General features: G+C 41.9%; 2 protein-coding genes across 2 annotated transcripts in view; one reads left to right on the forward strand and one right to left on the reverse strand.

Annotated features, from left to right (window-relative positions):
* Positions 1-156: 156 nt before the first annotated feature.
* rtraf (RNA transcription, translation and transport factor) lies at positions 157-3,316 on the forward strand. The gene is made up of 8 exons (XM_070855520.1): positions 157-292; positions 805-929; positions 1,166-1,265; positions 1,641-1,721; positions 1,841-1,929; positions 2,040-2,108; positions 2,395-2,443; positions 2,657-3,316. Exons 1-8 carry the CDS (start codon positions 232-234, stop codon positions 2,809-2,811), a joined length of 729 nt encoding a protein of 242 aa, XP_070711621.1. The 5' UTR covers positions 157-231; the 3' UTR covers positions 2,812-3,316.
* Positions 3,317-6,097: 2,781 nt separating this feature from the next.
* The window catches only part of nid2a (nidogen 2a (osteonidogen)), a 36,713-nt gene continuing 15,704 nt past the window's right edge, over positions 6,098-27,106 (reverse strand). The window contains exons 15-45 of the mRNA XM_070855494.1: positions 22,638-22,779; positions 21,782-21,910; positions 20,467-20,592; positions 20,058-20,185; positions 19,862-19,967; positions 19,555-19,688; positions 19,367-19,472; positions 18,808-18,941; positions 18,587-18,692; positions 17,782-17,915; positions 17,572-17,677; positions 17,163-17,287; positions 16,940-17,045; positions 16,004-16,137; positions 15,818-15,923; positions 15,078-15,211; positions 14,857-14,962; positions 14,581-14,714; positions 14,367-14,472; positions 13,565-13,698; positions 13,274-13,379; positions 12,402-12,526; positions 12,188-12,293; positions 10,031-10,160; positions 9,844-9,944; positions 9,582-9,754; positions 9,276-9,405; positions 9,011-9,182; positions 7,009-7,166; positions 6,408-6,531; positions 6,098-6,271 (exon numbers count right to left, since the gene is read on the reverse strand). Coding sequence (XP_070711595.1) covers positions 6,148-6,271; positions 6,408-6,531; positions 7,009-7,166; positions 9,011-9,182; positions 9,276-9,405; positions 9,582-9,754; positions 9,844-9,944; positions 10,031-10,160; positions 12,188-12,293; positions 12,402-12,526; positions 13,274-13,379; positions 13,565-13,698; positions 14,367-14,472; positions 14,581-14,714; positions 14,857-14,962; positions 15,078-15,211; positions 15,818-15,923; positions 16,004-16,137; positions 16,940-17,045; positions 17,163-17,287; positions 17,572-17,677; positions 17,782-17,915; positions 18,587-18,692; positions 18,808-18,941; positions 19,367-19,472; positions 19,555-19,688; positions 19,862-19,967; positions 20,058-20,185; positions 20,467-20,592; positions 21,782-21,910; positions 22,638-22,779 — 3,885 coding nt within the window. The 3' untranslated portion in view covers positions 6,098-6,147. The remainder of the gene's footprint in view (positions 6,272-6,407; positions 6,532-7,008; positions 7,167-9,010; positions 9,183-9,275; positions 9,406-9,581; positions 9,755-9,843; positions 9,945-10,030; positions 10,161-12,187; positions 12,294-12,401; positions 12,527-13,273; positions 13,380-13,564; positions 13,699-14,366; positions 14,473-14,580; positions 14,715-14,856; positions 14,963-15,077; positions 15,212-15,817; positions 15,924-16,003; positions 16,138-16,939; positions 17,046-17,162; positions 17,288-17,571; positions 17,678-17,781; positions 17,916-18,586; positions 18,693-18,807; positions 18,942-19,366; positions 19,473-19,554; positions 19,689-19,861; positions 19,968-20,057; positions 20,186-20,466; positions 20,593-21,781; positions 21,911-22,637; positions 22,780-27,106) is intronic.

Here is a 27,106-nt window from a genome sequence, read left to right on the forward strand (position 1 = left end):
AAGTTGGACAGGAAAGGTCTGTCAAAAAAATTGCTGCTATGTCATACTAGTATTGTTGGGTCATCAATGCCGGTGGTCAGTCTGGGGAATTTTATTTTGTTACAATCGGAAGTTGTAGGCTGTCCGGCTGCGCATGCGTAGTGCCACATACTAAGAGCTAGCAGAGCATACAGCAAAGTTAGCCAGCTGTTAGCTAAAGAAAGCGGCGATTCACACACTAAACACGTGGAAATGTTTCGGAGAAAACTGACAGCGCTGGATTATCACAACCCTGATGGATTTGACTGCACAGGTAAGATAAAACCGGTCAATGGGCTCTTGAATGTGGTTCGGTGATTTTAACGTAGAGAGAGCTAACGTGTGTGCAAGTATCAGAAGTCCTGTCACTGGAGACAACGAAACACCAAACTCTAGTTGTCAAATAGCAGTTTCTTGGTGCTGTTGGCTGGAAAACCTGTATGTCTGCTAGAACACGACATAAAATATTTTACAACCTCTCAGTACACCACACTTTGATTCGGCATAGCTAATTCTAATAACAAAGTACAGATTGTTCATTTTTTTAATTGTCTATTTTACCCATTGTGTTCATAGTTTTGTTCCAAGAAATTGTTCATGCTTAACCGCGTAACTTGAAAATGACCAACCAAACAATATATATATAACAATATGAGTAAGATACTCAGATTTCGGGCTCATTACTGGCTGTAAATATTAATTTGTCGCTGTCAAAGCAGCGCGTTAGAATGCTAGCTGCTGTCTGCAGCACTGATCTGTCATGTTTACTTTCTCTGCTCTGCTCAGATGAGACACAGTTCAGGAACTGCATCGTGTGGCTGGAGGACCAGAAGATCCGACATTATAAGATAGAGGACAGAGGAAACCTGAGGAACATCCTCAGCTCAGAGTGGCCCCAAGCCTACCAGAAGGTCAGGCCACCATCACACTGCCTCATTAAATCCCATTATCATCACACACAATGAGATTTAAACTACTCTTTGACATCTTGGTGCATTGTCAAGCTTTAACTTCTCAAACACACCACCTTAAATCTGACATTTTTTGAATTTGCTACCAGACAACTGTAACATCATTGTTACAGTCAGTCAGCTGCTTTCTTCCATTCATGATGAAATGAGTTTGAGTGTCCTTTTCCTGTGTGCAGTACCTGCAGGACGTGAACTGTCCATTTGGAGGTCCGGAGAGGCAGGAGGCTTTAGACTGGCTACTGGGCCTGGCTGTAAGATATGAATATGGAGACAATGGTAAGATGACAGCACGTGTTCGTCAGTGGGGAGAACTGTGCCGTTGTTTGGGATGATGTCAGCAAAATGATTTAAAGGATAACTTGACGTGGCTGGGTGTGACTTTTGATCATCTCTAGATCAACAATATGTCTGTAAATAAAATGTGCAACACCTCCCTGTGCACCCTTAATTGAAGTACTGACGATGGCCAGTAGATGGAGACACTATAAAAGGAATAATGTTTCCCCATGATGCCAGCTCAGCACCACCCTTTGCTGCACAGTCAAGTTACTCTTTCACAGAAACTGTGCTGGGAATCCATAAACAAAAGCAGTCAGAACATCTGTAAAGTAGCTTTTGTGTTTCTCTCATGTGTTCTGTTCATCTCCTCAGTGGAGAAGTATAAGAAATGTGAACCGCTGGCAGCCTCCAGCAACACAGACAAAGCCGTGGACCCTCTCGTCAACCTTGACAGTAAGTAGAAACACGTCTCTGCTCCTCGGCCTGCCCTTGCACTTTGCTCTCTCGCATTCTTTTCTTCAGTCTCTTCGTTCCAGGTGACAGACGGAATTGTCTCGTGTTTGTTTTTGCAGGTAACTCTCCAGATTTCAAAGCAGGAGTGACGGCTCTGGCCAACATCCTGAAGATACAACGACATGACGACTACCTGGTTATGCTCAAGGTGGGAGTCGGACTTGGTGTTATACTTGTTTTTATTATCACTATGTATGTATAAAGATATATGTAATAGAAAACTCATGAATCCATTTGTGTTTACATGTACCCCAACAGGCCATTCGTATTCTGATCCAGGACAGACTTTCCCCAGAAGCCATCACCAAAGCCAGCCAGAACAGAGAGGTATTGTAAACTTAACATTTGTGTATTTTGCATCAAGAACGTCCTCTAGAGATTCCTCTGTCTGCTTTACAAATCTGGAAAAATAAAACATTGCGCTTCCACAAAGTTGGGATGCTCACAAGAGACAGAAAACAACATGGTCCAAATTGAAGCAGCGGAGGGTCCAGTGCATCTGGACCCTTCAGTTTCCATAATGTAAATGTAAGATCAGTTTGAGGCATTCAGTTAACCCGGGATGATAGTGTCTCTGCAGCTCACGCTAACGTGTGTGTTCCTGTGTTTCCAGGGTGTTCCAGTAGCTTTAGACAAGCACATCTTGGGTTTCGACACTGGAGGTGAGTCTTGCTTGTTTGATGTAAGAAGTACTGATGTTTAAGGGCTTGACAGAAGGTGATGTAACTCAGAGGTCCCCACACGTTTTGGATTGTTATCACTTGAAATGATGCAACATCAGTGCATTGCGGTCCGCTCAGACAGGCTGCTCTGTGATCAGACACACACTGTATCCAGTAATCTTCCTCAGTAAAGTAAAATGCTTTTCTTCTCAGACGCGACTCTGAACGAAGCGGCTCAGATCCTGCGCCTGCTGCACATCGAGGAGCTGAGGGAGCTCCAGACCAAGATCAACGAGGCCATCGTAGCCGTTCAGGCCATCATAGCCGACCCCAAGACAGACCACAGGCTGGGCAAGGTCGGCAGATGAGAGCGAGGATGAAGAGGGACGCTGGAAGACGGAAAGGGGGGCTGAGCCACGGGAGTTTTAATTTGATTTTGAGAAGGAAAAGCCTTTCTCCGTTTGAGTTGGACATGAATGAGTTTGTATTTTCTCCGTTGTTGCATGAGATCAGACTGTTCGGATTGGGAATTCAGAGCAAATATGAGCAGTTCTCAGACGCTGTGTTTCACTTTTGTACTGCAGCATGGATACATTTACACCAAAACATGTTACAGTGGCTCAATAGTTGCTACTGAAGTACTCATTTCCACTAAAATGTTGTCATTTTTTTCAAAGACTAATGATCTCCTGGCTTCCACAATCTCCCCCTCAGACGAAACCACAGAGAAGTTTCTTTAAGAATCAAACTGAGTTATATTTGTATCCATCTTACAGGAAAATTGTTTTTTTGCAAATAGAAGAAAAGGTTATTTTGAAATGGTCTACAATGACGCTGTGTGGGAAAATATAAATACAGCGTTTGGCTCCTGTGCTTCTTGAGTGGTGATTTTCCCTTTAAGTCTTAAAGCGGCAGCATCAGAGTTTGGACGTAAACATGAAAACACAATAACCTCCACAGAACCTGTCAAGTACCAAATCACATTTTATTGTTATAAATATCACATCTTATAAAAAGATAAAGATTTGACAAGTAGTAGTAGTAAAAATATTTGGCAAAAAAAGAATGTAATGTCATTTCATGTCGTGTGAAATACAGATTAGTGCAGAGAAATATGGCTGACCGAGGCTGAGGGAAATAGATTACAGTAATCTGATTACAGTTACTATTTCAGTACCTCAACAGTGGCAATCATTGTCCATTTTCTGCATAATTTATGGAATTTGAAAAGGTTTCTCAGTGTATTTGCTTTTTTACCAAGAGTAGCGATGAGAAGACTGATTTTCTCATCTTTATGCTAAATATTAAATTTGAGCACCAGATGTGATAAAGTTAGCTCAGCATAAAGACTGAAGTAGGAGCAGGGGTGTTTTTACATTTCAGTTTGTGTCCAGATCAAACAAAACAGATGAACCTTGTTACTTATTGAGCTTTAGAGGTGCTGGTACCTTTGGACGCTGCCCAGCCAGCTGTGTCTGTCTGTTTCAGTCTTTATGCTAAGCTGTGTTAACCACCTGCTGGCCTTATATTCAGCATAGAGACACGAGAGTGCCGTCTTCTCATCTAACTCTCAGCAACAAAGTGAACATATTTAACTATTCCTTTTAGTTGATTTTATGTATGTTCAGAATCCTCTCTGAATGCTAAATAATTCGACTGGATTTAAAAGCCACGATGGCCAGCTGACCAAAAACAAATCTGTTGCTTCACAACAGAACTTTGGCTCGAACGGTTTTTAAATTCTTCATGTCTTCTTCGGCCTACAGTCACATACATTTTAACATCTAATTTCATTGTCCTGTAGCTTTAATTGATAGAAAAACAAAAACAACTCAAGTATAAAAATACAGTAGAAAAAAAAAATTAAAAATGAGGTATAAAACAAATTTACAAAACATTTATTTTGGGGTTATATCTTTAAGGTGAGATAATGGGGATTGGGCCAGGGTGAGTGGAGGGGTTGTAAATTTGTTCTGGCGGTAGATCAGGAAACAGGAAGCCATCTTGCCCCCTACTGAGTGTCCTTTCTTCTGCAGAGGGCACTTTTTAGGGTGGTCCTGCCCTCTGATCTGAACGGCCCCAGAACTGTAGCACCAAAGGACCCTGCGGCTGCCGGTCCGTCGTTAATGGCTCCCTGAGACACAAAAATCAGACACTTGGCATTTTTACATATCTAGTGGAAGTGAGTTTACAGCCCCGGGTGGAAATGAGGAGTTAAAGGTCTGATTTTCTCTTCCTGTGTCAATCCAAATGTGACGGGATGAAAGCCAAAGTGCTGCAGTGGCCTAATGACAGAACAAACACATCCTCCATCCCGAACAAAGCCCTACACTTAGCAACTTGTGGCGACTGAGAATCATCTTTGGAAAGAGTGTGTGTGTGAGTGTGTGCTCATGTATTCAACAATGACAGCTTTTAAGCCTCTTGCAACCGACTCCCAAACCCCTAACAAGTGTGTTGAAGAGCTGTCATCATGGTCAGAATTACACCACACGTCGACATCTTTGAAGCAGGCGGCTGTTATTTAGTAGGAGGCTTTAGAGAGTGACATGCAGACGTGACATTTACAGCAACGCAGCCATCAGTCTGACCATCGTCACAGTCAGACGCACAAAGTGAACTGTGCACACCACGACCAGATCCAACACTCTGCAGATGTGTGCAGCTTTGACAACGGCATCTGCCAAGGTGCTACTTTAGGGATTATCCTGTGTTTAGAGGCCTACTTTGTACTTTAAAGGTGTTTAACACGAGGCTTTGAAAGGACTTGAAGACATCTGCAGACATCAGCACATCAAACATGACACACACAAACACAAAATACAGGTAAGAGGGTCGCACACAGCTGTGGAACCATTCTGCTCTGGTCTCATGTACGCACGCTAACACACACACACACACACGTAGAGGGTCACAGACGACTGTGTAATCACTGTTCTTGTGTCTATTTCACAAGTATATGTGAATTCACCACACACATACACACACAGGTGTGGAGTAGAAGGTCTGAGCAGCTGTGTGATGACTGTTTTCTGGTGCAGGTGATGAAAAACTAACTTGGGTTTCTCCGTACAAAAAAAGCTGCATTAAGGTTGGCTGAAAAACAAAATCACTTTTATAACCTTCAGAGCTCAGCTTCTCTTCAGTCAGACCCTTTATATATCAAATATTCTAGTTTTTGTTCCTTTATACACAAACTACTCATGTTTGACATCTAATTTAATTACTTTATGCAGTTTTCACAGATGTGAAGTCCAATGATCTTTTTAAAAGTTATTACATTTACACCATTCCTTCTCCCTCCCATATGAATACATAGAGTGTATCTACACTCACACGTAGTGGCAACCTGAAGTGTATTTTTACTTGAGTGTATTTTCCTGATGTGATTGTGTGTGGTGTCTGCTATGGTGCTGCTGAACATTGTGTAAGAGGGTTATTGTCTTGGTGCAAATGCACCTTTCAGGCTTAAGGTGACATCTGGTAGGAGTTGACTGATATGATGACATCACTGCACACAAACCAATGAGCTCACTGTCTGGTAAACCTTGAAGTTTGTGTGTGTGTGTGTGTGTGTGTGTGTGAGAGAGGATGTTTGGTTATTATACAGAGCTAAAATAACATGTCTGACCACTGTTGGAAAAGTGTGTGTGTGTGTGTGTGCAGGTGACAGAGAGTGATAGTGTGTGTGTATGTGTGTTCACTCATATCTCACCTGGTAGACATTGGCTGGTTGCTATGGCGATGCCGTACAGGTGAGAGCGCTGGTCAGGCAGGTATTCGTCAGTGAACTGACTGCTGTCTTTGCTCACTGCGATCACGCCATCCCTATGAGGGAGCAGACAGAGAGAGAAGCACTGAGGATGAGGAGGCAGCTTCATCCTGACTGACTATCAGTATTACTAGTTATCAGTAATAAACAACAGCATGGCAAAATGACACAAAGATGAATGCAGATGGCTACCTCCTCCAGTCAGTGTAATAGAAGTGGTTCCTGTAGTAGACCATGCTGAAGGGGTAGTTGAGGCTGGGGTGGATCACTCTTCGACCTGAACCATCCGGGGACACACACTCTAAACGCTTTGTACCTGATGGACAGAGCAAAACCACAAGAGGGATCATGGGTACCTTAACCATCCTGCTTTTTAGACAGTATTCACATCTTTTATTTCAAGTTAACAACACAATCCAAGTTACAAGTCCTACATCAAAGTATGAATTAATGTAAGCTAACTATTCTTAAAGTACTCATTATATTATTATATATGATTGCTTTAATTATTGCTTATACATTAATATATAATTAGCATTTTACTTTTAGTTTGTTTAGGTGGAGTAAATTTCACTGTTTCCTTTATCTGTTGGGTTGTCAAGTAACTACAAGTGTCAGACAAATGTAGTGCTGACCTTCAATGCCTGGGTCTTTTTGGGAAAAACAGTGTCAATAAAAATATAGATGAAAGGATATTTTAAAAACATGTATAGGAGGTGGCAGCACGTTTTAGCCCCGTGTCTTGCCTGAAGATCTAGAAAAGTGGTGGTCGTAGTAGTAGAGGTGTTTCTACCTGCATCAGCCCAGCAGATTTGTCCTGAAGAAGAGTCATACGTGAGAGCGTTGGGCAAACCAATCCCATCAGACACAACTACCCTGCGGTTCTGACCGTCCACTGACGAGCTCTCAATCTTAGGAGCCTCTCGGTTCCAGTCTGTCCAAAACAAAGTACTGCAGAGAGAAACACAGGAATTATAAAATATTGGACACTTAAACTCCTTTCTGCTAATTATTTAACTTAATCTGGACTGCCAAGTAAGCCTGGTTTTGCAGTGAGACTGTGCTTTTGCATGGAACTGGATCTGGCTAATATAATGAGACAAGAGGAAAACCACACACAAGCACTCATACAAACACACACACACACACACACTAAAGCAGCTATAGAAATGGTACAAGAGCACAGGGCTCGAGGGACCAGCTGTCTCATGCTGATGAGGTCATGGTCAGGTTACTCTGAGCAACGTGTGACCTCTGACCCCGGCTCTCCCAGAGCATTTTTTTGAGGAAAATACTGTCTGACACAGATTTTTCAGTTTTGAATAAAGTAGCTCCTTCATGTTTCTCATGGATGTGTTACTGTGATGAATCAGATCATATTTTATTGTTTGCAACTTATCAAAAGCTCCAATATGTTGCTCAGCAGGATCATAGCAGAGCTTTAGGCAGAGTGTGTGTGGGCTGCTTATGACGCCACACTGCTTTTCATGTGTAGATGATGGTGTACATGTGGGCAGACTGGGAACGACAGGTAATACACACCACATGAGCAATCAGCTTACACACACACACACCACGTATTTACGAGTGTGTGCGTTAATCAATTCGATGAACCTATGGGCAAGCAGATGTTGGTGTGCGAGACATTCATACATGTGTACAAGTTTTTATAGTGTGTGTACGTAGTTTCAGTGTGGCCGCTTTGCTGTGTGTGGTTATGTTTCTGTGTGTGCATGTGCAAGGCCACATGTGCAGGCTCAGAAATCACAGAGCACATGCTTGATCATAAGTGTACCCGTGTGAAGCCGTAATTAGCTTTAGGAGTTGGCCTTTTGTCAGAAAACACACACATACACATGTACTTGGCCTTCAGTCAGAAAATAAACTGTCAAACCAATAATGTGGAACACACATTGAAGGCTTTATGGTTTTGGTTATTGCTGCTATGGTTAATCATTTGTATCAACCACATTAACACACACATATACGCACACATACACACACACACAGACCTGTTGATTATGTGATTAGTTGCAATGATGAAAAGCAGATGTTATTCCTGGGGAGCTCAGCGATGACGGCCTCATGCTTTCATCACGAGTGTGTGTGTGTGTGTGTGTGTGTCCAGGATTAATAGCCTCAGTAAATCCAGTACAGTTTTCTTGGCTCCGTTTGGTGAAACAAAGCACTAAAAGTCACTTCTATGACAGAATTATCAAACATGTGTTACTGAAGGGACACTCCACCCCACAAACCACATCCCACTGATTCCTCCTGCACTCGCCTGTCTCACTCTGATGAAGTCATGTTTGGATCACAGTCTCCCCAGTCTACAAACAACAAGACTCCTGTCTGCAAACTGGCCTAAAATATAATCTGTACTGTACTAAAGAATTAGATACAGGCCTTGTTGACTCACAGCCTGTCTGAGGACTTGTGTTTGATTTCATGGTTGTGCAAATGAGCTGAAAACCATCTGTGCCCTCTTCTGACAGAAAAAATCACCGTGGATACAGTGAAAGCTGTATCTCATTCTGCTTCAGTGGAGCAGCTCCAGGATGTTACACTTGATCGCGAAGACGGTGTGTGGGCGCTTGTTTGTTTCTTGCTCAGGGAAGAGATTTGTACATGTTTGCAAATCCAGGCTACACTGGCCTGATGGCTTTAGAAGTGGCAGGTTTCATAAGTTGGATGGCTCGATTTTTCGGGATGTGATTTTTTCCCCCTAAAAACATAAAGCAAGACAAAACAAAAGATACAAAAAGAGAAGCGGCTAGATGGAAAGAGGGCTTTACCCGGTGGAAGAGACCACGATGATGGCCCGGGGGTTGACCAAGTCAGTGTCAAACAGCGTCCGCCTCCCACTGCTGTCCAGGTTGGCAGTTTCGATCACATCTGGGTTTGAGTCGACCCAGAACATCAACCTGCGAGTGACGTCCACCGCCAAACCCTCTGGACTAACCAGATCTACGTGTAGCAGGGATACCACGTTGAAAGTATTGAGATCATTTCAAACAACACTTCTTAGAGAAATGAAGGCGTGTAAGTGTGTGTTCTTACTCGTGTTAATGAGTATCTCAGGCTCGGCTCCAGGCACCATCAAAGCTCTGTTGATCGTCCGTGCGGACAAATCTGTCCAATAGACTCGGTTCTCTTTGCAGTCATAAGCTATACCAACAACTATGGAACCCTGGAGACACATGTATGAACATTAGCAAACACTTCCTGAGATATGTAACATAATTACAACCATCTTTCTTATGTTTCACATGTAAAAACATCCAAACCCACAAGATCTATGTGTATAAACAATATAGAGGTAAGAACTGATGTCTGTGAGTGTGTATCTGTCCATTCATGTCTTACATGTAGAGTCAGTAGTGTTTTGGACCGAGCAGCATCTAGTCTGGTCCCATTAAGAGGCAACGCTCCTATTTTCTGTCCCTGAGCGTACAGCAGTGTGACTTCAGTGTTTGTCGGAGGGGTCACATCTGGGCGGGGCAAGGGGCGCATGGTGGGCGGGGCGACTGAGGGAAGGCCTGGGACAAGATTGGATGGATAAGAAAAAAATCTGAGCCATGATCGGCGACAATAACACGAGCAGATCTGACCACAAACAGATACCTACATGCAGGCTTGACAACATCATGTGATCGGGTACCAGGAACCTCCCGTCCGTCCTGGTCCACACACCAGCAGTAAGTGGTCTCTCCATAACACTGGACTGGGCTGAGAAACAATTCACTTTTTAAGCAATTTCTCAATTAAAAAAAACGTTCAGCTACTGTGTGTGTGTGTGTGTGTGTAGTGTGTACCTGAACTGTCCATCTGGCTCGCACTGAGGCACATACTGTGTTGGGTCTGGTTTTCCACCATAGTGCTCAATCAAAGTGGTCCTCCATCGCTCACACACACTCTCAGGGCGCTGGGTCGGAGCCACAGGGACTGAGGAGGACATGAATCAAACACACCCAAAGCTGTTACCATCTTTAAAGTTAGATATAATGCTATAATGATGGTTTGTAAAATTACAATTCAGATCTATTCTACTGCAATACATCATCATTTAATTATAATGTCTGGGTGTTTTCTAGCTTGAGTTTATATCACAGTGAAAGGTAGGGTGTTTGATTAATGGTGTAGAGAGGCCCTGTATTTACAGAAGCACACACACATCTTGCTTTTGTCAATACTGTTTATCTTGTAAAATCCATTTAATAACTCACTTTATAAGAGAGCTTTAAAACTAAACCCAAAACCACTTCAGTCTTCCACTAATGTTTATACTGGCCTCTCTGAAAATTTATAATTTGAGCTGCAGTTTCTAAACTAAGAAGGAGATTAGGATAAGGATAGATAGAGGAGGGTGAGAAGAGAACGGTTCTACAGTGAGAGATCAGAGGAGTAAATGAGTGAAAGACTAACTAAACAATTAAACTGAATCTCACAATAAGCTTTTTCAGCAGGATTTATTGTAGTGGAGGTTAGCAAACTGCAATCCAGTCTTATGAATCACTTGGTTTTCCTTCAATTTACTGTTTAACCACATGACCCACTGAAATTAGTGGTTCCCATGACTCTGACGCCCTCTTCCCACAAATGTGGACTGTCCACCAAATCAGTGATTTCAATCCTCATGCTGATTTGCTCATAAGTTGTATTGGTTACACATAAAGACACATTAACTTCAACCAGCTCACACATTTGAGAGTTTAATGTGGGTGTTTGGTGCTGCCTGAATCACATACACAGCTAAATTTGTTAGAAATTTAAATTATGAAACCAAATTAAGGGCTTACAATAAGAGGTTCTTGTTTCAAATTCTGATTTGGCCCAGAGGATATGAATACTAAACCAAAACTGAGCAGGAAATGCCCATGCCTCCCTCATCATGAACTATTACAGAGGAATCCCTGAATAAGGCTCCAGAGCAGTGACCACCGAAAAATAAATAAAACTGTGGTTGCACTGAGCAGCTTCCAGGTGAATATGAGGCAAAGTAGTCATGAAACATGAGTTCAGATTTTAAGAAAAACAGACGTACAAATCTACAGGCATGTGTAGGGTGGGTGTGACACCGTTTTGTCACTCATGTTTTGGTTTGGTTGCCAGGCAACATTCAGCAGCTCGTCTCAGCACCAAATGACCACTTCAGATGTTTGGGTGGTCATAAATGGAATTTATAGCAAGAAGTGAGTTTATAGGGCGGCCTGTGTGTGTTAGAGTGCGAGAGAGCAGAGTCACAGAGAGGTAGGCAAAGAAACGTCGTGTATTTTCTGTTTAAATTGTTAATCGCCACAAGGACATTCCTTGTTAGATTTTCTTCTTTTTTAGGATTCTCATTCAATATAATTGTATGTTTTATACTGCAATTTTGCAATTATCAAATGAATTACAGTATATTCAGGTGTAATGACTCTTAGAGGAATATAATTCTTTCGAGGATCAACACCACTCTGCTACACACAATATAAGCTTCCAGGAAGCCTCTACAGCTCACAAACTCCATTTCATGTTTTTTAATCCGTACAAAAACCACATTGTAATTTGTGGTTTTATGTGGACAGACTATTTCGTGGGCGGCTGCAGTGACTTGTTGTCTTGTTGTCACTTTGAGGTTGCCAGGCAACGAGCACAGACTTCAGTGAGCCTTACAGGTGCTGCTAAAGTAGATTTTAACACCTTTGGACGAGCTGTGTCCTAAATAAGAATTTTCATGATCAAATCTGATTCGTCAAGTATTTGCTGATCATCAAATTGCGCCTTTTTTTTTCCATATTCTCCTTTGTGACATTTGATTGGTCATATTTCACGTACAGACATGCTGAGAGTTCTTCTCATTGACCTCTCGTATTCACCAAAATGTTATGCTATTCTTTGATATAAGTTGTATTTCGCTTGGATGCACAAATCATTGGCTGAATCGATATCTGTGAAACTCAAAGCATCACAAGCAGTGATACCAGCCTCACCTGGTCTATCACAGTCTACAGATGGTGTACCAGGTGGAGTTCTGGTTCCTGCCCTCTCCTGCCCCAAACTGTCCACACACCAACAATGTCCAGAGGAACCATGGCACTGAAATACATTATGATTAAAAACAATATTCTCTATATCATAAAGATAAGGAATGAAAACAAGAAAAATAGGAATCCACATGCGTCTGCAGAGTAATCACAGTTGTACCTGTCTGGGTAGGTACTGTCCCTCTGCGTCACACTGAGGAACAAAGCTTCCAACAATAGGATATCCCTCTGGACTGGTGGTCTGTCCGCTGTCTCTGCGCTGCTCACAGTGTGTCTTAGGACGCTCTGGTTTATCTGGCGAAAAAAAGAGGAAACACACACAAGTCCTTGACAAAACTGTTTATACTGTAGGTCATTATGATTGACAGAACAGCTTTTCACACTGGTTATGTCTCCTGACTGCCAAGACTGCCTTTATTGCCGTCAGGCTTTATCCCGATCCTGACCTTCAAACTCTATAAAGACGACCTTCATCTTTCTTGCCTTTCTTCAGGCTCATGGGTGGGCGTTGGGAGTCTGTGCATCTCAAGCGGTTTCCTCATTATCTCAGTTTAGCAGTAGCAAAACTATTCTCCTCAAAAAATTCTGCATTCTGTCACTTGTACCAACTTTATTAACAATGATTTGGTCAGTGGGAGTTTTTAATCTGTACCTGTCTGTAAGACTTTCTGGTATGCATGAACTTTGTAGTAATTAATCCTGACATCTGCAGCGCCTCTTTATTATTACAATAATAATGACTCCTGCACGGACTGTTATTCTAGTACAGTCCCTGTCAGCTATCTGGCATGCACCATGGCCATTTCTCTTTTTGTGGGTTTGACTTGTTCAAGGTCTTCTCATATCTTGAATAAACTATGTACCATAAATATTTCTGGTTAGCCTTGTGTCGAAGTCCTAAAACTAAGTGTTATTCTGCACCTTCATTCTGGCCTGACTGAGATGATAAAAGCACCTTGTTATATCCACTGCAACACTTACGTATAAAACATAGTCCAAGGGGTCTGAGGCACAATAAAAATGTAGTCTCACCTGGTCTGTCACAGTCTTTGGGTGCTGTACCAGGTGGAGTCCTGGTTCCTGGCCTCTCCTGTCCCCTACCGTCCACACACCAGCAATGTCCAGAGGAGCTGTGGCACTAAAACAGTAATGACTGATATCAAAATGATGGTTACATCTCTTTGTGTTGCTATGGCACAAACACAATAAATAAAGATAATGTAAGTATTATGTTAATGATTATATTATATAATTACAAGTTAGTTAAATTGATAATACAACACTGTAAAAGACAGTAAAATAGGTCAGTCATTAGATGCTGACCTGCAGTGGTAGGTACTGCCCATTAGCATCACACTGGGGAACATAAGCTCCAATAACAGGATATCCCTCTGAACTGGTAGCCTGTGCTCTTTCTCTGTGGTGTTCACAGTGAGTTTTAGGACGCTCTGGTTCATCTGGAAAACATTTACAAGTTTACACAAGTTATTAATCACAAATTGTTTCTAGTAAACCTCAAGCTGCAGGTCAGAGTGATATGATTTAAAATCCACATCCTGGTGTGTTATTATGCTTTACGGCGTCAACATGTCAGTAATGTTTTACAGACTGTTGGACCTCAGCGTGCACTCATCAAAGAGGACAACTGCACTCCTTGCTGTCCCTCTCCAGTCCTACAATGCAGACGACAATCAAGTATCTTGGCAAGCTGAGCTCTGAAATACTTTTCCATCCTCTTTGCTGGTATCACACTGACTCCTGCACAGACTGCAGTCTTAGTACGATCCCTGACGTACCCCTTCATTACGGGCATTTCTTGTTCTGTAGGACTTTACTACAACATTTGACTTTGCTCAGTGGATTGTTCAAGCTGTCCTTGTACCCTGTAAAAACTGTTATAAATCCCCCTGGCTGGATTTCTGAAGTATTTTTTGTCTCTCTACAACTCATCTAGAATTCTGCAGAGGGTTTGTGTTTGTGTGTAATCAGCCTATATTATATGATATATATTATATTTTGTGTATCAGCTTGCACCTTCACTGCTTCTTGGTTCAGATGTTGCAACCTGCTGTACATATCCACCCAAGTGTTTAGATCGATATGAAACTTGGGTAGCTTGTCTCACCTGGTCTGTCACAGTCTTTGGGTGGTGTACCAGGTGGAGTCCTGGTTCCTGGCCTCTCCTGTCCCCTACTGTCCACACACCAACAATGCCCAGAGGAGCCGTGGCACTAGAACAGTAACGATTTATATCAAGATGCTGGTTACATTTCTCCATGTTACACAAAGCTGGATTAACATCATAAATAAAATGAAATCATCTGTCACCAGATGCTAACCTGCAGCGGCTTGTACTGCCCGTCAGCACTGCACTGAGGAACATGAGCTCCAACAATAGGATATCCCTCTGGACTGGTGGTCTGTACACTGTCTCGGTGGTGCTCACAGTGAGTTTTAGGACGCTCTGGTTCATCTAAGGATTATGGAATGGAAACATTAGTAAGCAGATAGTTAACCCAAAGTACAATGAGTAGGGCTAGTTCAGATGTTGCAACCTGCTGCACATATCCACCCAAGAGTTTAGATCAATATGAAACTTGGGCAACTTGTCTCACCTGGTTTGTCACAGTCTGCAGCTGTTGTACCAGGTTGAGTCCTGGTTCCTGCTCTCTCCTGCCCCCTACTGTCCACACACCAGCAATATCCAGTAGAGCTATGGCACTGAAGTGATAATGAAAGGTCATTTAACTATTATGTCAAGATTTCTATACATGTTGGTCAAAATAATACAAAGACACAGGTGAAACACAGTGAAAAAATGTCAAAAGATGTTTACCTGCAAAGGTACGTACTCCCCATTAGCATCACATTCAGGTGCAAAGGCTCCAAGTAAAGGATATCCCTCTGGACTGGTGGTCTGCACACTGTCCCTATGATGCTCACAATGAGTTTTAGGACGCTGTGGTTCATCTGGAGAAGAAAAATGGAAGCATTTTCATCATTTCAAGTAATTGGTAAATGTAGCTGTTATTTGCAAAACACAGGTGAGTCATTATGCTGTCTCATAGACTCTTAGCTATTATATTTAGGAAATACTAATTCAGCACATCAGTATCTTTCACTGAGTTAGATATTCAACGTTGTCAATGGTTATATGACCTAATTTCTTGCTTTGGCTGATGGACTCTTTCCTTTGTCCCGGTCCTCTTAAATCTTTCACAAGATTTCCACGTTTAAAGTCTTTAGGACATACGGCCTCCTCCCTGACTGTGCATGGGTTATCTGTTTTTACCACTCATCCTCTGCACTGAGGCACCACATGGCTCACATGGCCCATTACTATTCCTCCCCACACCAGATCCCTTAACTATGTTGGAATAACCCAAAACCTCCCTGCTACAGACCTCTCATTTCCTGCTTGGACTACTTTAAATCTGAAAGCTGCACAAAATTTGATTTTACCTGCTGTAGATTACCATTATCTCCCCTCCATTACAGGTTCCTATTTAACTGAGAGCCAGTACTTGGATATTCTAATAAATCCCAATAAGTTTGGATGCAACAAGTCAGTCTCACCTGGTCTGTCACAGTCTTTGGGTGGTGTACCAGGTGGAGTCCTGGTTCCTGGCCTCTCCTGTCCCCTACTGTCCACACACCAACAATGTCCAGAGGAGCCGTGACACTGAAATACACAACAATCATAGTGTAATCATAATGACACAGCAATGACACATTGTCTATTCAGTAAAAAAAAAAACTTACCTGTTGAGATATGTATTGTCCATTAGCATCACACTGAGGTACAAACACTCCTGGTATGGGATATCCCTCTGGACTGGTAGTCTGTACACTGTCTCTATGCACCTCACAGTGAGTTTTATGACGCTCTGGTTCATCTGGTTGAGAAAGATGGACAATAAGAGGATCATATACATGTTCTTTTACAACATGTATAGCAGCAGATAGAACTGTCAATCAAAGTTTAAATACATTGAACAATACTAGACTAAACAATTAGATCTACCTTATTCATTTCTTATGCTCTAAAAAGTTTGTTATTACAGGAATAAAAACATGCAAAGGCTTCTACTATAGGTTAATGCAAGATTGTAGATTGAGCTGTGTTTGTGTAAAGAGCTACAAATGTACTTTAACAAGGCACATTTTAAAGGGATGACTAGGGTAATGTTTATTTTTTCACGGACAACTTGTAGTAAAAAATGGCCAAAGGTCATAAAATCTATTCAGCTGGTCTATTTCTGTGTCAACCTTTAGGTAACATGAGAAAAAATAACTAAGTCGCATTGCAGTTACACATGGTATGCCAAATGTACTTTTTTCCTTGTATTTCTTTAGCTTAATCTTACTCTGCCTTTGCTTTTGACTTCCCATCACACACAGTGATATCACCTGTTTTTACAGGCATTCCAAGGCTATGACCCAATGACCTCAATAGTGCACCACTTACAAGGTTAGACACACACTCGTGTAAACGTGCTGTCTGTTTGACTTGTCACTGAGTTGAGGAATTAGTGGGTTCACAGGTCAATGTTTAGCAAGAAAGCCTTGGGAGGCCATGACACAACACACCTGTTGATGCTGGGAGTGTTACCACAGACAACACAACAGTTTAAAGCACTCACGGGAAGCTGAATAGAGGGAGACATCTCTCTTTTCATGTATATTTTTCTCTCTCACCTGGTCTGTCACAGTCTGTGGGTGGTGCACCAGGTGATGTCCTGGTTCCTGCTCTCTCTTGTCCCCTTCTGTCTACACACCAACAATGTCCACTAGAGCCATGACACTAAAAAATATACATTTTATTAATTTCATGTGGTTAGAATTTCTTATGTTACATTAACTGAAATTCAATACCAGTTCATCTGCCTGTCAATTAGCCGATCAGTCAATAGATACTGACCTGCAGTGGCGTGTATTGCCCATTAGCATCACACTGAGGTACATAGGCTCCAACAACAGGATACCCCTCGGGACCGGTGGTCTGTACACTGTCTCTGTGGTGCTCACACTGAGTTTTGGGACGCTCTGGTTCATCTGAGGAGGAAAGGAAAAATTTATTTACACTACTACTCTAACAAAAATGGGCCACAATTACAAGAGAGTGCTGGTAATCAACAGGTTATTCTTTATCTGTTTAATGCATAAAAAACTGAAATGTAAAAATAAACTGTTGTTTGCAAGTGAATAATGACAACACTATAAAGCTGGGACTTTCCTCCAAATAAGATTAAGTTTGGTGTGTTTGCACAGTCACAGCAGCGCCTCAATGCCTCAATGCAGTGCGCATATGCTGCCAGCTGAAATCTCACCTGGTTTGTCACAGTCTGTGGTTTGTACACCAGGTGGTGTCCTGGTTCCTGCTCTCTCCTGTCCCCTACTGTCCACACACCAACAATCTCTAGAGGAAATATGGCACTAAAATAGAAATAGTAGTAACCATAATAAATTGATGTATTTCAAGTTAGTTAAATTGCTGACATGAAAATGTTTCATGGAATAAACAAATTATAAGCACGGACTTGTAAGGGCTTGTACTGTCCATTAGCATCGCACTGCGGTACATAGGCTCCAACAATAGGATATCCCTCTGGACTGGTGGTCTGTACACTGTCTCTGTGGTGCTCACAGTGAGTTTTAGGACGCTCTGGTTCATCTGTGAAGAATTGAAAAAGTAATGACAATTATTCATAATTATGCTCTTGCATAAATTGCTAATGTAGTCTCTCAAGGAAAAGACTGATTTCTCTGCCCTGCTGGTTAGCAAATCCTAGCACAAACATTTTGCATGCATCTTTTGATCCCATCATATTCTCATCATGTAATGAGCTTCAAGAAAATTAGTTTATTAAATAATTAGCATTTAAAAAGCGGAATGTTGTGTCCCGTCCACTTCCTTAGGCTTAGCTAAGCTAACACAAAGATGAGAAGATGAGTCCCTTTAAAAAGATAATTTTCATCTTTGATCCTTCTTGTTGGAGATGAGGCACACCAGGATGTTGTCATCTGCATATAGGAGCATTTCTTGTGGGTTAATGGCCAGATGTACCATGCTGGCTCCAAGTTACGATCCATGAGTTTCTTATTGGCTTTTAATGGGGAGCTTGACTTATACTGAGGACTTAAAGTTGGGACATCTGGCCCTTTCCGCTCCGCTTTCTCTTTTTTCTGTCGATCTCAAGTTCCCTAACTTTATGGATGTCTAAATGAAGAAGCCCTTAAATGTAAGGGGCTTTTGCATGAAACCTTAATATGCTAAGATAATAAGAACACCCTGAAAGAACATGTACATTTTGGGAAGGATGAATGAGAATTCCTTTTCCTCACCTGGTTTGTCACAGTCTGCAGCCGTTGTACCAGGTTGAGTCCTGGTTCCTGCTCTCTCCTGCCCCCTACTGTCCACACACCAGCAATATCCAGTAGAGCTATGGCACTGAAGTAATAACGAAAGGTCATTTAACTATTATGTCAAGATTTCTATACATGTTGGTCAAAATAATACAAAGACACAGGTGAAACACAGTGAAAAAATGTCAAAAGATGTTTACCTGCAAAGGTACGTACTCCCCATTAGCATCACATTCAGGTGCAAAGGCTCCAAGTAAAGGATATCCCTCTGGACTGGTGGTCTGCACACTGTCCCTATGATGCTCACAGTAAGTTTTAGGACGCTGTGGTTCATCTGGAGAAGAAAAATGGAAGCATTTTCATCATTTCAAGTAATTGGTAAATGTAGCTGTTATTTGCAAAACACAGGTGAGTCATTATGCTGTCTTATATACGCCCCTCTGCTCACATCAGTTTCTTTCGCAGAGTAAGTCCAAATAACAGTTTTTAAGGTTATATGAACTAATTTCTTGCTTTTGTTGATGGGATCTCTCTTTCCTCAGTCCCTGCCCTTTTAAAATGGCAAAGATCTACTCATATCCCACATGGACTTACACTGAGCTACACTAAAGTTACATTGATTCCTACATCTCATTTTAAAAGCTGCACAATGTTTGATTTTTATCTATTATCCTGGCTCCCCTTCATATTTAACTGAGAACCAGTACTTGGATATTTTAATAAATCCCAATAAGCTTGGATGCAACAAGTCAGTCTCACCTGGTCTGTCACAGTCTTTGGGTGGTGTACCAGGTGGAGTCCTGGTTCCTGGCCTCTCCTGTCCCCTACCGTCCACACACCAACAATGTCCAGAGGAACCGTGACACTGAAAATACACAATAATCATAACGTAATCATAACGAAACAGCAATGACATAATGTATCTATTTAGCAAAAAAAGATCTTACCTGCTGAGATGTGTATTGACCATTAGCATCACACTGAGGTACATAGGCTCCAACAATAGGATATCCTTCTGGACTGGTGGTCTGTACACTGTCTCTGTGGTGCTCACAGTGAGTTTTAGGACGCTCTGGTTCATCTGAGGAGATAAATATGAACAAATGTAAAAGAAAACACACACACACAGTAACCTAATTCCTTTCTTGAAGACCAACCTCTTGGAACAGAGTTATCAACATTGAAAACACAGTTGTTGCTATCAAGCAATCACAATCAAACTGTCAATGTTTTTTCAGTGGTTTTATGTGTCACCTGGTCTGTCACAGTCTTTGGGTGGTGTACCAGGTGGAGTCCTGGTTCCTGCTCTCTCCTGTCCTCTACTGTCCACACACCAACAATGCCCAGTGGAGCCATGGCACTAAAATGAGTATTAAATCAAATCAGTGCATCACTTGACTCAGGCCATCAGTTAGACATACACATTACCACTGTATCAGTCAGCACTCACTTGCAGCGGTCGATACCGTCCATCAGAGTCACACTGAGGGATGAAGGCTCCGGGACTTGGACGACCATCTTGTTCCACTCCACTCTGCAGACTGTCTCTGTGCTGCTCACACTGGCTCTTTGTGTGACCTGTCTGTGCTGTAGACAAAGAATATTAAAAAAAATATGAAAACTTTTTCTTATTGTCTTATTTTCTTTCCTCCCATATCTTTGTACCATATTTATGTATTTGTTTATGTTCCTATCAGGCAAACTGTAATGTCAAACATGTTTCTACACACCTACAGTGCAGGAAAACTGAGAAGCTTCAGACAATGAAATAAAAGTGAAGTGAAATTAAAGTAATTGGAAAAAAAACAAGTGTAACCTTTATCACCATCATGCATGAATATAGTGGTATTTTTACTAACCTTGCTGCTCAGAGCAGAAGAAACCATCACCATAAAACCCAGGATGGCACTGACACTGGAAGGAACCCAGTCCATTGATACATCTGGCATTGATATGACAGGGAGAGGAGCTGCACTCATCCATGTCTAAGGAAACAGACGGAGCAAAATGTTGAAACACATTCTGTAATTTCCACAAAATGTATATCGTTATATAAAATAATATCTTAACAGTATTTGATCTGTTTATTCAGTTTATTCCAAAAATTATCGGTCAAGGAGAGAGGTAGGGAGAGTTTAAAGGGAGTTCATCGAAAGTTCACACTGATGGGTGAAAAGAGGACACACACACACACACACACACACACACACACACACACAGGCAGGACCTCTCTCCTCCACTCATTCCAAAGCAAAACACCCGTTGTGTCATTGATCCATTTGTCTTTTACTTTCACCCCCTCTCCAGTCTAATCTCACACCCTACTTCTCACATTAGTCCTCTCATTTCCACTCTCGTTCTCACATTTGTCACCCATCCCCCCCTCTTGCTGTGTTTCCTTGCTTTTGCAGCTGTGTGTTACTGTTGTGGAAGAAATTTAGGGCCTGCGCCTGGAAAAAAATATGTGGGTCTCTTCCAAATATTCAGTTCATTTTGGAACATGCAACACTAAAAGCTCCAAAACATCTCTTACGTGACCAACAAGTACAACTGACAACCAACCCATTGAATTTACAAGATGAGATCATGATGAAGATGGGAGAATGACATGGCCATTGTAACAAAGAAGGTTCATTTCTAATTGCCTGTTAAGAGTATCACATCTATCAAAATTACAGTATATGCAATAAGACGTGTGTCATGGTGCTCAGCTCAAAGATAAACTACCACATTCATTAGAGAGAATAAATAACAGGCGTTGAAACATGTGCAACAACTTCAGCAGACATAAACACTTCATCTAACACTGACCACCATAAACAACTAGTCACACCACACCAAATAAAGTTGTAGCAGCAAAACCTGACTGCATAAAGCTACAAGTGTGTTTTATGATACTGGAATTCAATTTTTTATTTGTAAAAGGTAAGATGTGTTGTTTCTTTTTTCAAATGTTACATGCCTTACTTACTTTAACTTTCAATGAAGTGCCATGTGTATGTTAATATGCTAACTTCAGCCTAAAACGGCACAGTGCCCAGAAACAGCCTTACATAGCTTAGAGCGTGGCAAGAGTCTTGTTTTCAGAAAGAGCTCAGAACTTAAACTCATGTCATGAGCACATACTGTACACAGTAGTCTTATCGCTAGTACATTTTAGAAATTGTAACTCACCAACACAGGTACGCCCGTCATAGCCAAACTCAAAGCCGCTGTGGCACTGGCAGCGATGGCTCCCAGGCAGGTTCATGCACTGAGCATGAGCACCACATGAACTCAAGCCCTCAGCACACTCATCTATGTCTGCAGAGACAGAAAAGGAGAGAAAGTGTGGCATTTAGTCTCATTTAGAGTCTATGAACTCATAAACCAGGAATTCCCTCCCCTATCTAAAACATAACAAACTGTAGGTGTATGTGAGTGCAAAGCCTGTAATTAAGGGTCATTACTGGTGCTTTTAGTACATATACATTGCATGTCTGCATGCTTGTGTTACTATAACATGTACCCCTACACCTGGAGTCTTGTCTGCATCCTTAAATGTATTGTGGAACATACAGTACAAAACCACAAAGAGATTATGTGACCAGAGAGAGAAACTGAGGCCCAATCATGGGAACCAAGGCCAAGCCTGGGGCTTTCCTAGTGCTGTCAGCAGGAGAGAAAGACCTGCTGCTGGGGTAATGATAGGCCACGCAACAGCTTTAATGTTGCAAGAGAAGAGAAGAGAAGAGAAGAGAAGAGAAGAGAAGAGAAGAGAAGAGAAGTGATTCCTTCCATCCAGCCTGTACTTGACCCCACTGCACTGGATGGGCAGATGTTGATGAAACACAGACAGACTGCCTTGAACTGTCTTTAACTTTGTCTGCCTGTGTTTATGTGAGTAAGCGTGTGAGGGAGACCCTGTCAGACTAAGACAAATTAAGAGAAGCACCATGAAGCACTTTGTAATCGACATACTCTGTCACAATGCTGGACAGTATATCCAGGAAAACTTCTTTAGCAGGATGTTGTATGTGCTCAAAGATACCGTAGCAGTTGCGTCCATCCCCTCTGTAACCAGTCGCACACTGGCACTGGAAGGCCTGGCCCTCCAGTGGGATACACTGGGCTGTCGTGTCACAGTCGTGGTTCCCAGCGTAGCAGGGGTTGACCAGCTCCGGCCCCGTTGGCTCAACTACAGAGTGGAAGGGAGACACATGAAGTGACAAGAATTATTTCAGTTCATCATTGTTTGATATAGGACAACAGTGATTCAAGCCTAAACGTATTATTCTGAAGACCTGCTGTTTAAGAGAAAATCCACTGTACTCAGGATGGAGACAGTAATGGATTATCCTGTACCTCGGTACTTGTCTTTATGGCTTATGTTACGGTTTTCCATGTTTAATTTACTATCACTGAATGAATTTTAAGAATACAAGCCGTAAGTATTCATTATGCGGAATGGCCCTTAGTCCAGAGGGGCACATGACAAGAAAAAATCTACTGCACACCTGCACAGCCTCTGCAACACTCCAAACGTCCTGAATTGAGATGAATTGAGATCTGGATCATTCAACAGTTAAAGTCCAATGATTACAGCGATGATTACAGGACAGCCTAACCAAACACACATGGCAACTCACGCCAGACAAATTCCCATAGGACGGTTTCCTCTAAGGAAGTAACTCCCTCTATGTTCTCAATATTCAACATATGGGTAAGGTTAGACACACATGTACATGAGAGAGATGAACAGACGGAGGGATGAGTGAGCGGATGTGTGTGCGGGGTTCGCTCATACCAACACACAGCTCGGACACACAAGACAATTTAAACAACAATCCTCAGACTTATTTCTGGCAAAATCAGAAAGAAAACCAGCAGAGAAAAGAAAGCAGAGAAATCATTAGAAAAGAATGTGAAAGACTTAAATAAATAAGTGCTGCTCTGCTTCAAAATGTTCCTGAGAGCATACATCAGGATGGCGGTACAGTGGGAATCCAACCCCAAATCCTGGCTGTTAAATGCCTTTCTCTACCAACTGAATCTAATCCACTGAAATGTTTTATTCTAAAAGCATTCATCTGATCATGTGCCTGGTTTGTTTGTGGATTTGACAGGCAGACCACCTCAAAGAAAAACTCACATCACTAAGATCTGTTTTAATGAGGTTTAAGTGAGTTTTAGGGACTTTTTCTGTACATCAGGGGCATCAACCGCTGCAAATAACAACATACACACTTACACCTAAACAAAATCACACACACAGACATTATGCACTGCTTGCTTCCATCTCCTTCAGCCAGAGGCCAATTCTGGCTCATTATCAAAGAGGGAGAAGGAGAGAGAGAGAGAGAGTCTTCAAAGTCCTGAATGTGGCTGGGAAGAAGGGGAGATGAGAGGCCGAGATACATGTGGATGGGAGAAAAGACTAAGGGATAATTAGAGAGAGAGGAGGCGAGTGAGAGAGAAGGGTGGAGAGAACACACACACACACACACACACACACACGTACTACACATCATCAAAGCAATGACTACAGTTTCCCACCTGTTGCTTTTTACAAACCCCCCCCTCCCCTGACACACACACAGACTGGTTTACAGGGGCGTAGCTATAACTATATCAAGATGGCAATCTCGCGATCCAATGCACCACCCTGAGTGCAACACAAAATGATCCGTCTATCAGCACTGACTTTTACTGACACACTGAAATGACTTGAAATTTAAGAAAGTGGCATTTAAAGGGATGATAGCAGCATCTTAGCGCACCTTCAGGCCCCAAATAAGGGGGCAGCATGCGGCCGCAAATGTATAGTGTGACCAGTAGATCCATGATGTTATGGCAGTGGTTTAAAGGGTCGTTCCATCAATTTAACAGCTAAAGGTCAGTTTTCTCTGCATAGGATTTAAAATGTCTTCTGTGGCTCTGAAGGATGTTTCTGAAGTTTGAGAAAAGAACCCTGGTCTCATGAAAGACAGTGGGTGACAAAGACACTCACACCAGGAACTTAACAGCATCGGATGCTTCAAGCTTGACTGCTCTTATTAATATGTCTCTCACAAGTCCCCCACCTTAATGGTAATACATTACTAAATAGGTGGAGTACCCATTTAAAATCCTATAAGACAGGATTTCACAACTCTTACAAGTTATAATAGTGACCATTAAAACACAACACAAGGCCAGATGTCATTGTAAGGCAATAAGACTGGATTACTGTTATTACATCCCTGTGGATCAACCCGACATCCTCACACCAGGTTTGCCTTCTCTCTCCTATTTCACTGTCAGTTCAATTAGCTTTGTTGGCAAGTGTATTTGAAACTGCTAGAGAAAATGTTGCCAGAGCATCTCTCTCTCTCTCTCTTTATCTCTCTGTTCGGTGTCTTCAAGTTCTCCTGCAATCTCTGATTCTCATGACATCAGTGGGCAGTTATTCTGCCCGGCAACCCCCCCACTAGAAAATCTGTCATTGGCTAGGATATTATTTCCCAGAGAGTGTAAGACCCTTGAACACACGTGCACGCATGTACGCACACACACACACTCGCGCGCGCATGCACACACACACACACACACACCACTTAACCCATGTTTACAAAACCCCTGATCCCAGAAAGCTCTTCCAGCTGTGCTCTGGGTGTATCAGTGTGTGTGCATGTGTGTGTGTGAGACATGTGTCATCATAACCTTTTTAATCAACGTGTTGACGTTTAAATGACAGAAACTTGGTCTGGATTCAAAAACTGGGAAAAAGAGATCCAGTCTCGCTCTCCCAACCTCTTGCTTTTGCCCTCCATCTTTTCTCTTGTCTCTCTCAGTCTCTATCTGGTTTTCATCAGGTAGAGAGAGTAAAGAAAGCATGACAACTGTGTGTTAACAGAAAAAGAACATGACACGTGTTCATGCTGTATTTCTATACTCATTTCCATATTTGTATAGTCTCTGTTTTTCTGCTGGTTTCTGGAGAAAGGATGAGTGAAGCAAGAGAAGATAAAAATGAGGGAACACGAAGGTGTGAGAACATAAACATCTAACGCGTAATTAAACGAAAGTTGTGTGCTTTCTTCTGACCAGGATCCAAAAGAAACCTCTGTTAAATCACTTCTGATTTATTCATGTAAAAATTTAAATACCACTGAATTTATAGCATCTATCAGAATCTATCCATCTGTATGTGGCCATATACACCACTGACATTGGCTTGGTGAAACACAGACACTAACATTCACGATATAAAATTTGTATCTGAACATCTCAAACATGGATGAGATCAATCACTGTGATTAAATGTCACAATTAGGTATTCATTTGAAGGATTCAAACCATTATGGCCATAATGGCCTCCAAACAAATGCCACAGAACCAAAACAATCTGGTCACAATACAAAGTATTGTGGTTTTGTTTTTGTTTTCTGGGACCACAAAGTACTTTCAGACACCAAACCCAACAATGAGGTGAACATATTTCTCTCCACACTCCCATATTTATTTATTTTCCTATGCTAAAATCTCCTTTCAGCTTTAACTGCTGCACCAGCTCACTCTACAGGAGAATGTCAGCACTCAGAAAGGCCCATCAGCTGCATGAACAACCCAAACAAGTCAAATATCTAAAGCCAGCTGTGACGCAAATTGTGGTTACAATGATCCTTAAAGTGGTGTAGTGTGTCTGCAGCCTGTGAAACAATGAACCCAGAAACAGCAGACGTAATACGGACATGCTAATATTGTTTTCTATGGTTTCGATGTATAATTAGCCCTCAGGTTGCAGCATGTGAGTTTAAAGCTGAGCTCTGTCCAAATCTGCACCGTGGTTTGGCTGAGGTTTCTGTGGCAGCACTGCAACAATTACGAGGTGGTCTGGTTGCTAGTTGTGGCTCTGGAACACAAAACCTCACGTTTTCAACGCCCCCAGTGTGTTCACCCACTTAAAGACTGACAGCGGTGGTCTGGAATGGATTTAAGCAGTCACTTAAATCCTCGGTTCTTAATATAATGGGCCAATATTGGACATCAGCCGTCAGTGTCTCCCCAGGTAGTCTGTGCAGGCATGTTTTCTAAATATGATTCATACAAGATTGCACTCACATATTTTATTGATATTTATTTCAGATTGACGAGAACTTATGCTGATTTTTAAGGTGGATGAATACACATATCCAGTATTTCAGCATTTCTCGGTATAAATTGTTCTTTTGAGGCCCACGTTCTTATTGAGCACTTAATGTTCTGGTCTGTGTTTCTTCACATGGTTGTTGTTGTTTTCAAGTTTGATGTACTATAACTGTTCCTGTCTTTTGAGCATGTTTTTAATGTTCGCTGGCTGAAAAGCAAATTGCCATTCAGGAACTAATTGAGGTTTACTTTACTTTCTTTCATCACAGTTATACTGTCCTGAGGGTGAACAGCCTGTGAAACAACATTTAGATCATTTCAGGGGATTACACCTTACGATTACAACCTTAGATGCTACTTACATTAATGCTGCCATTACAATTTGTGTAA

Source organism: Pempheris klunzingeri, chromosome 24 (assembly GCF_042242105.1).
Source record: "Pempheris klunzingeri isolate RE-2024b chromosome 24, fPemKlu1.hap1, whole genome shotgun sequence".
In the NCBI taxonomy this organism is placed as follows: domain Eukaryota; kingdom Metazoa; phylum Chordata; class Actinopteri; order Acropomatiformes; family Pempheridae; genus Pempheris; species Pempheris klunzingeri.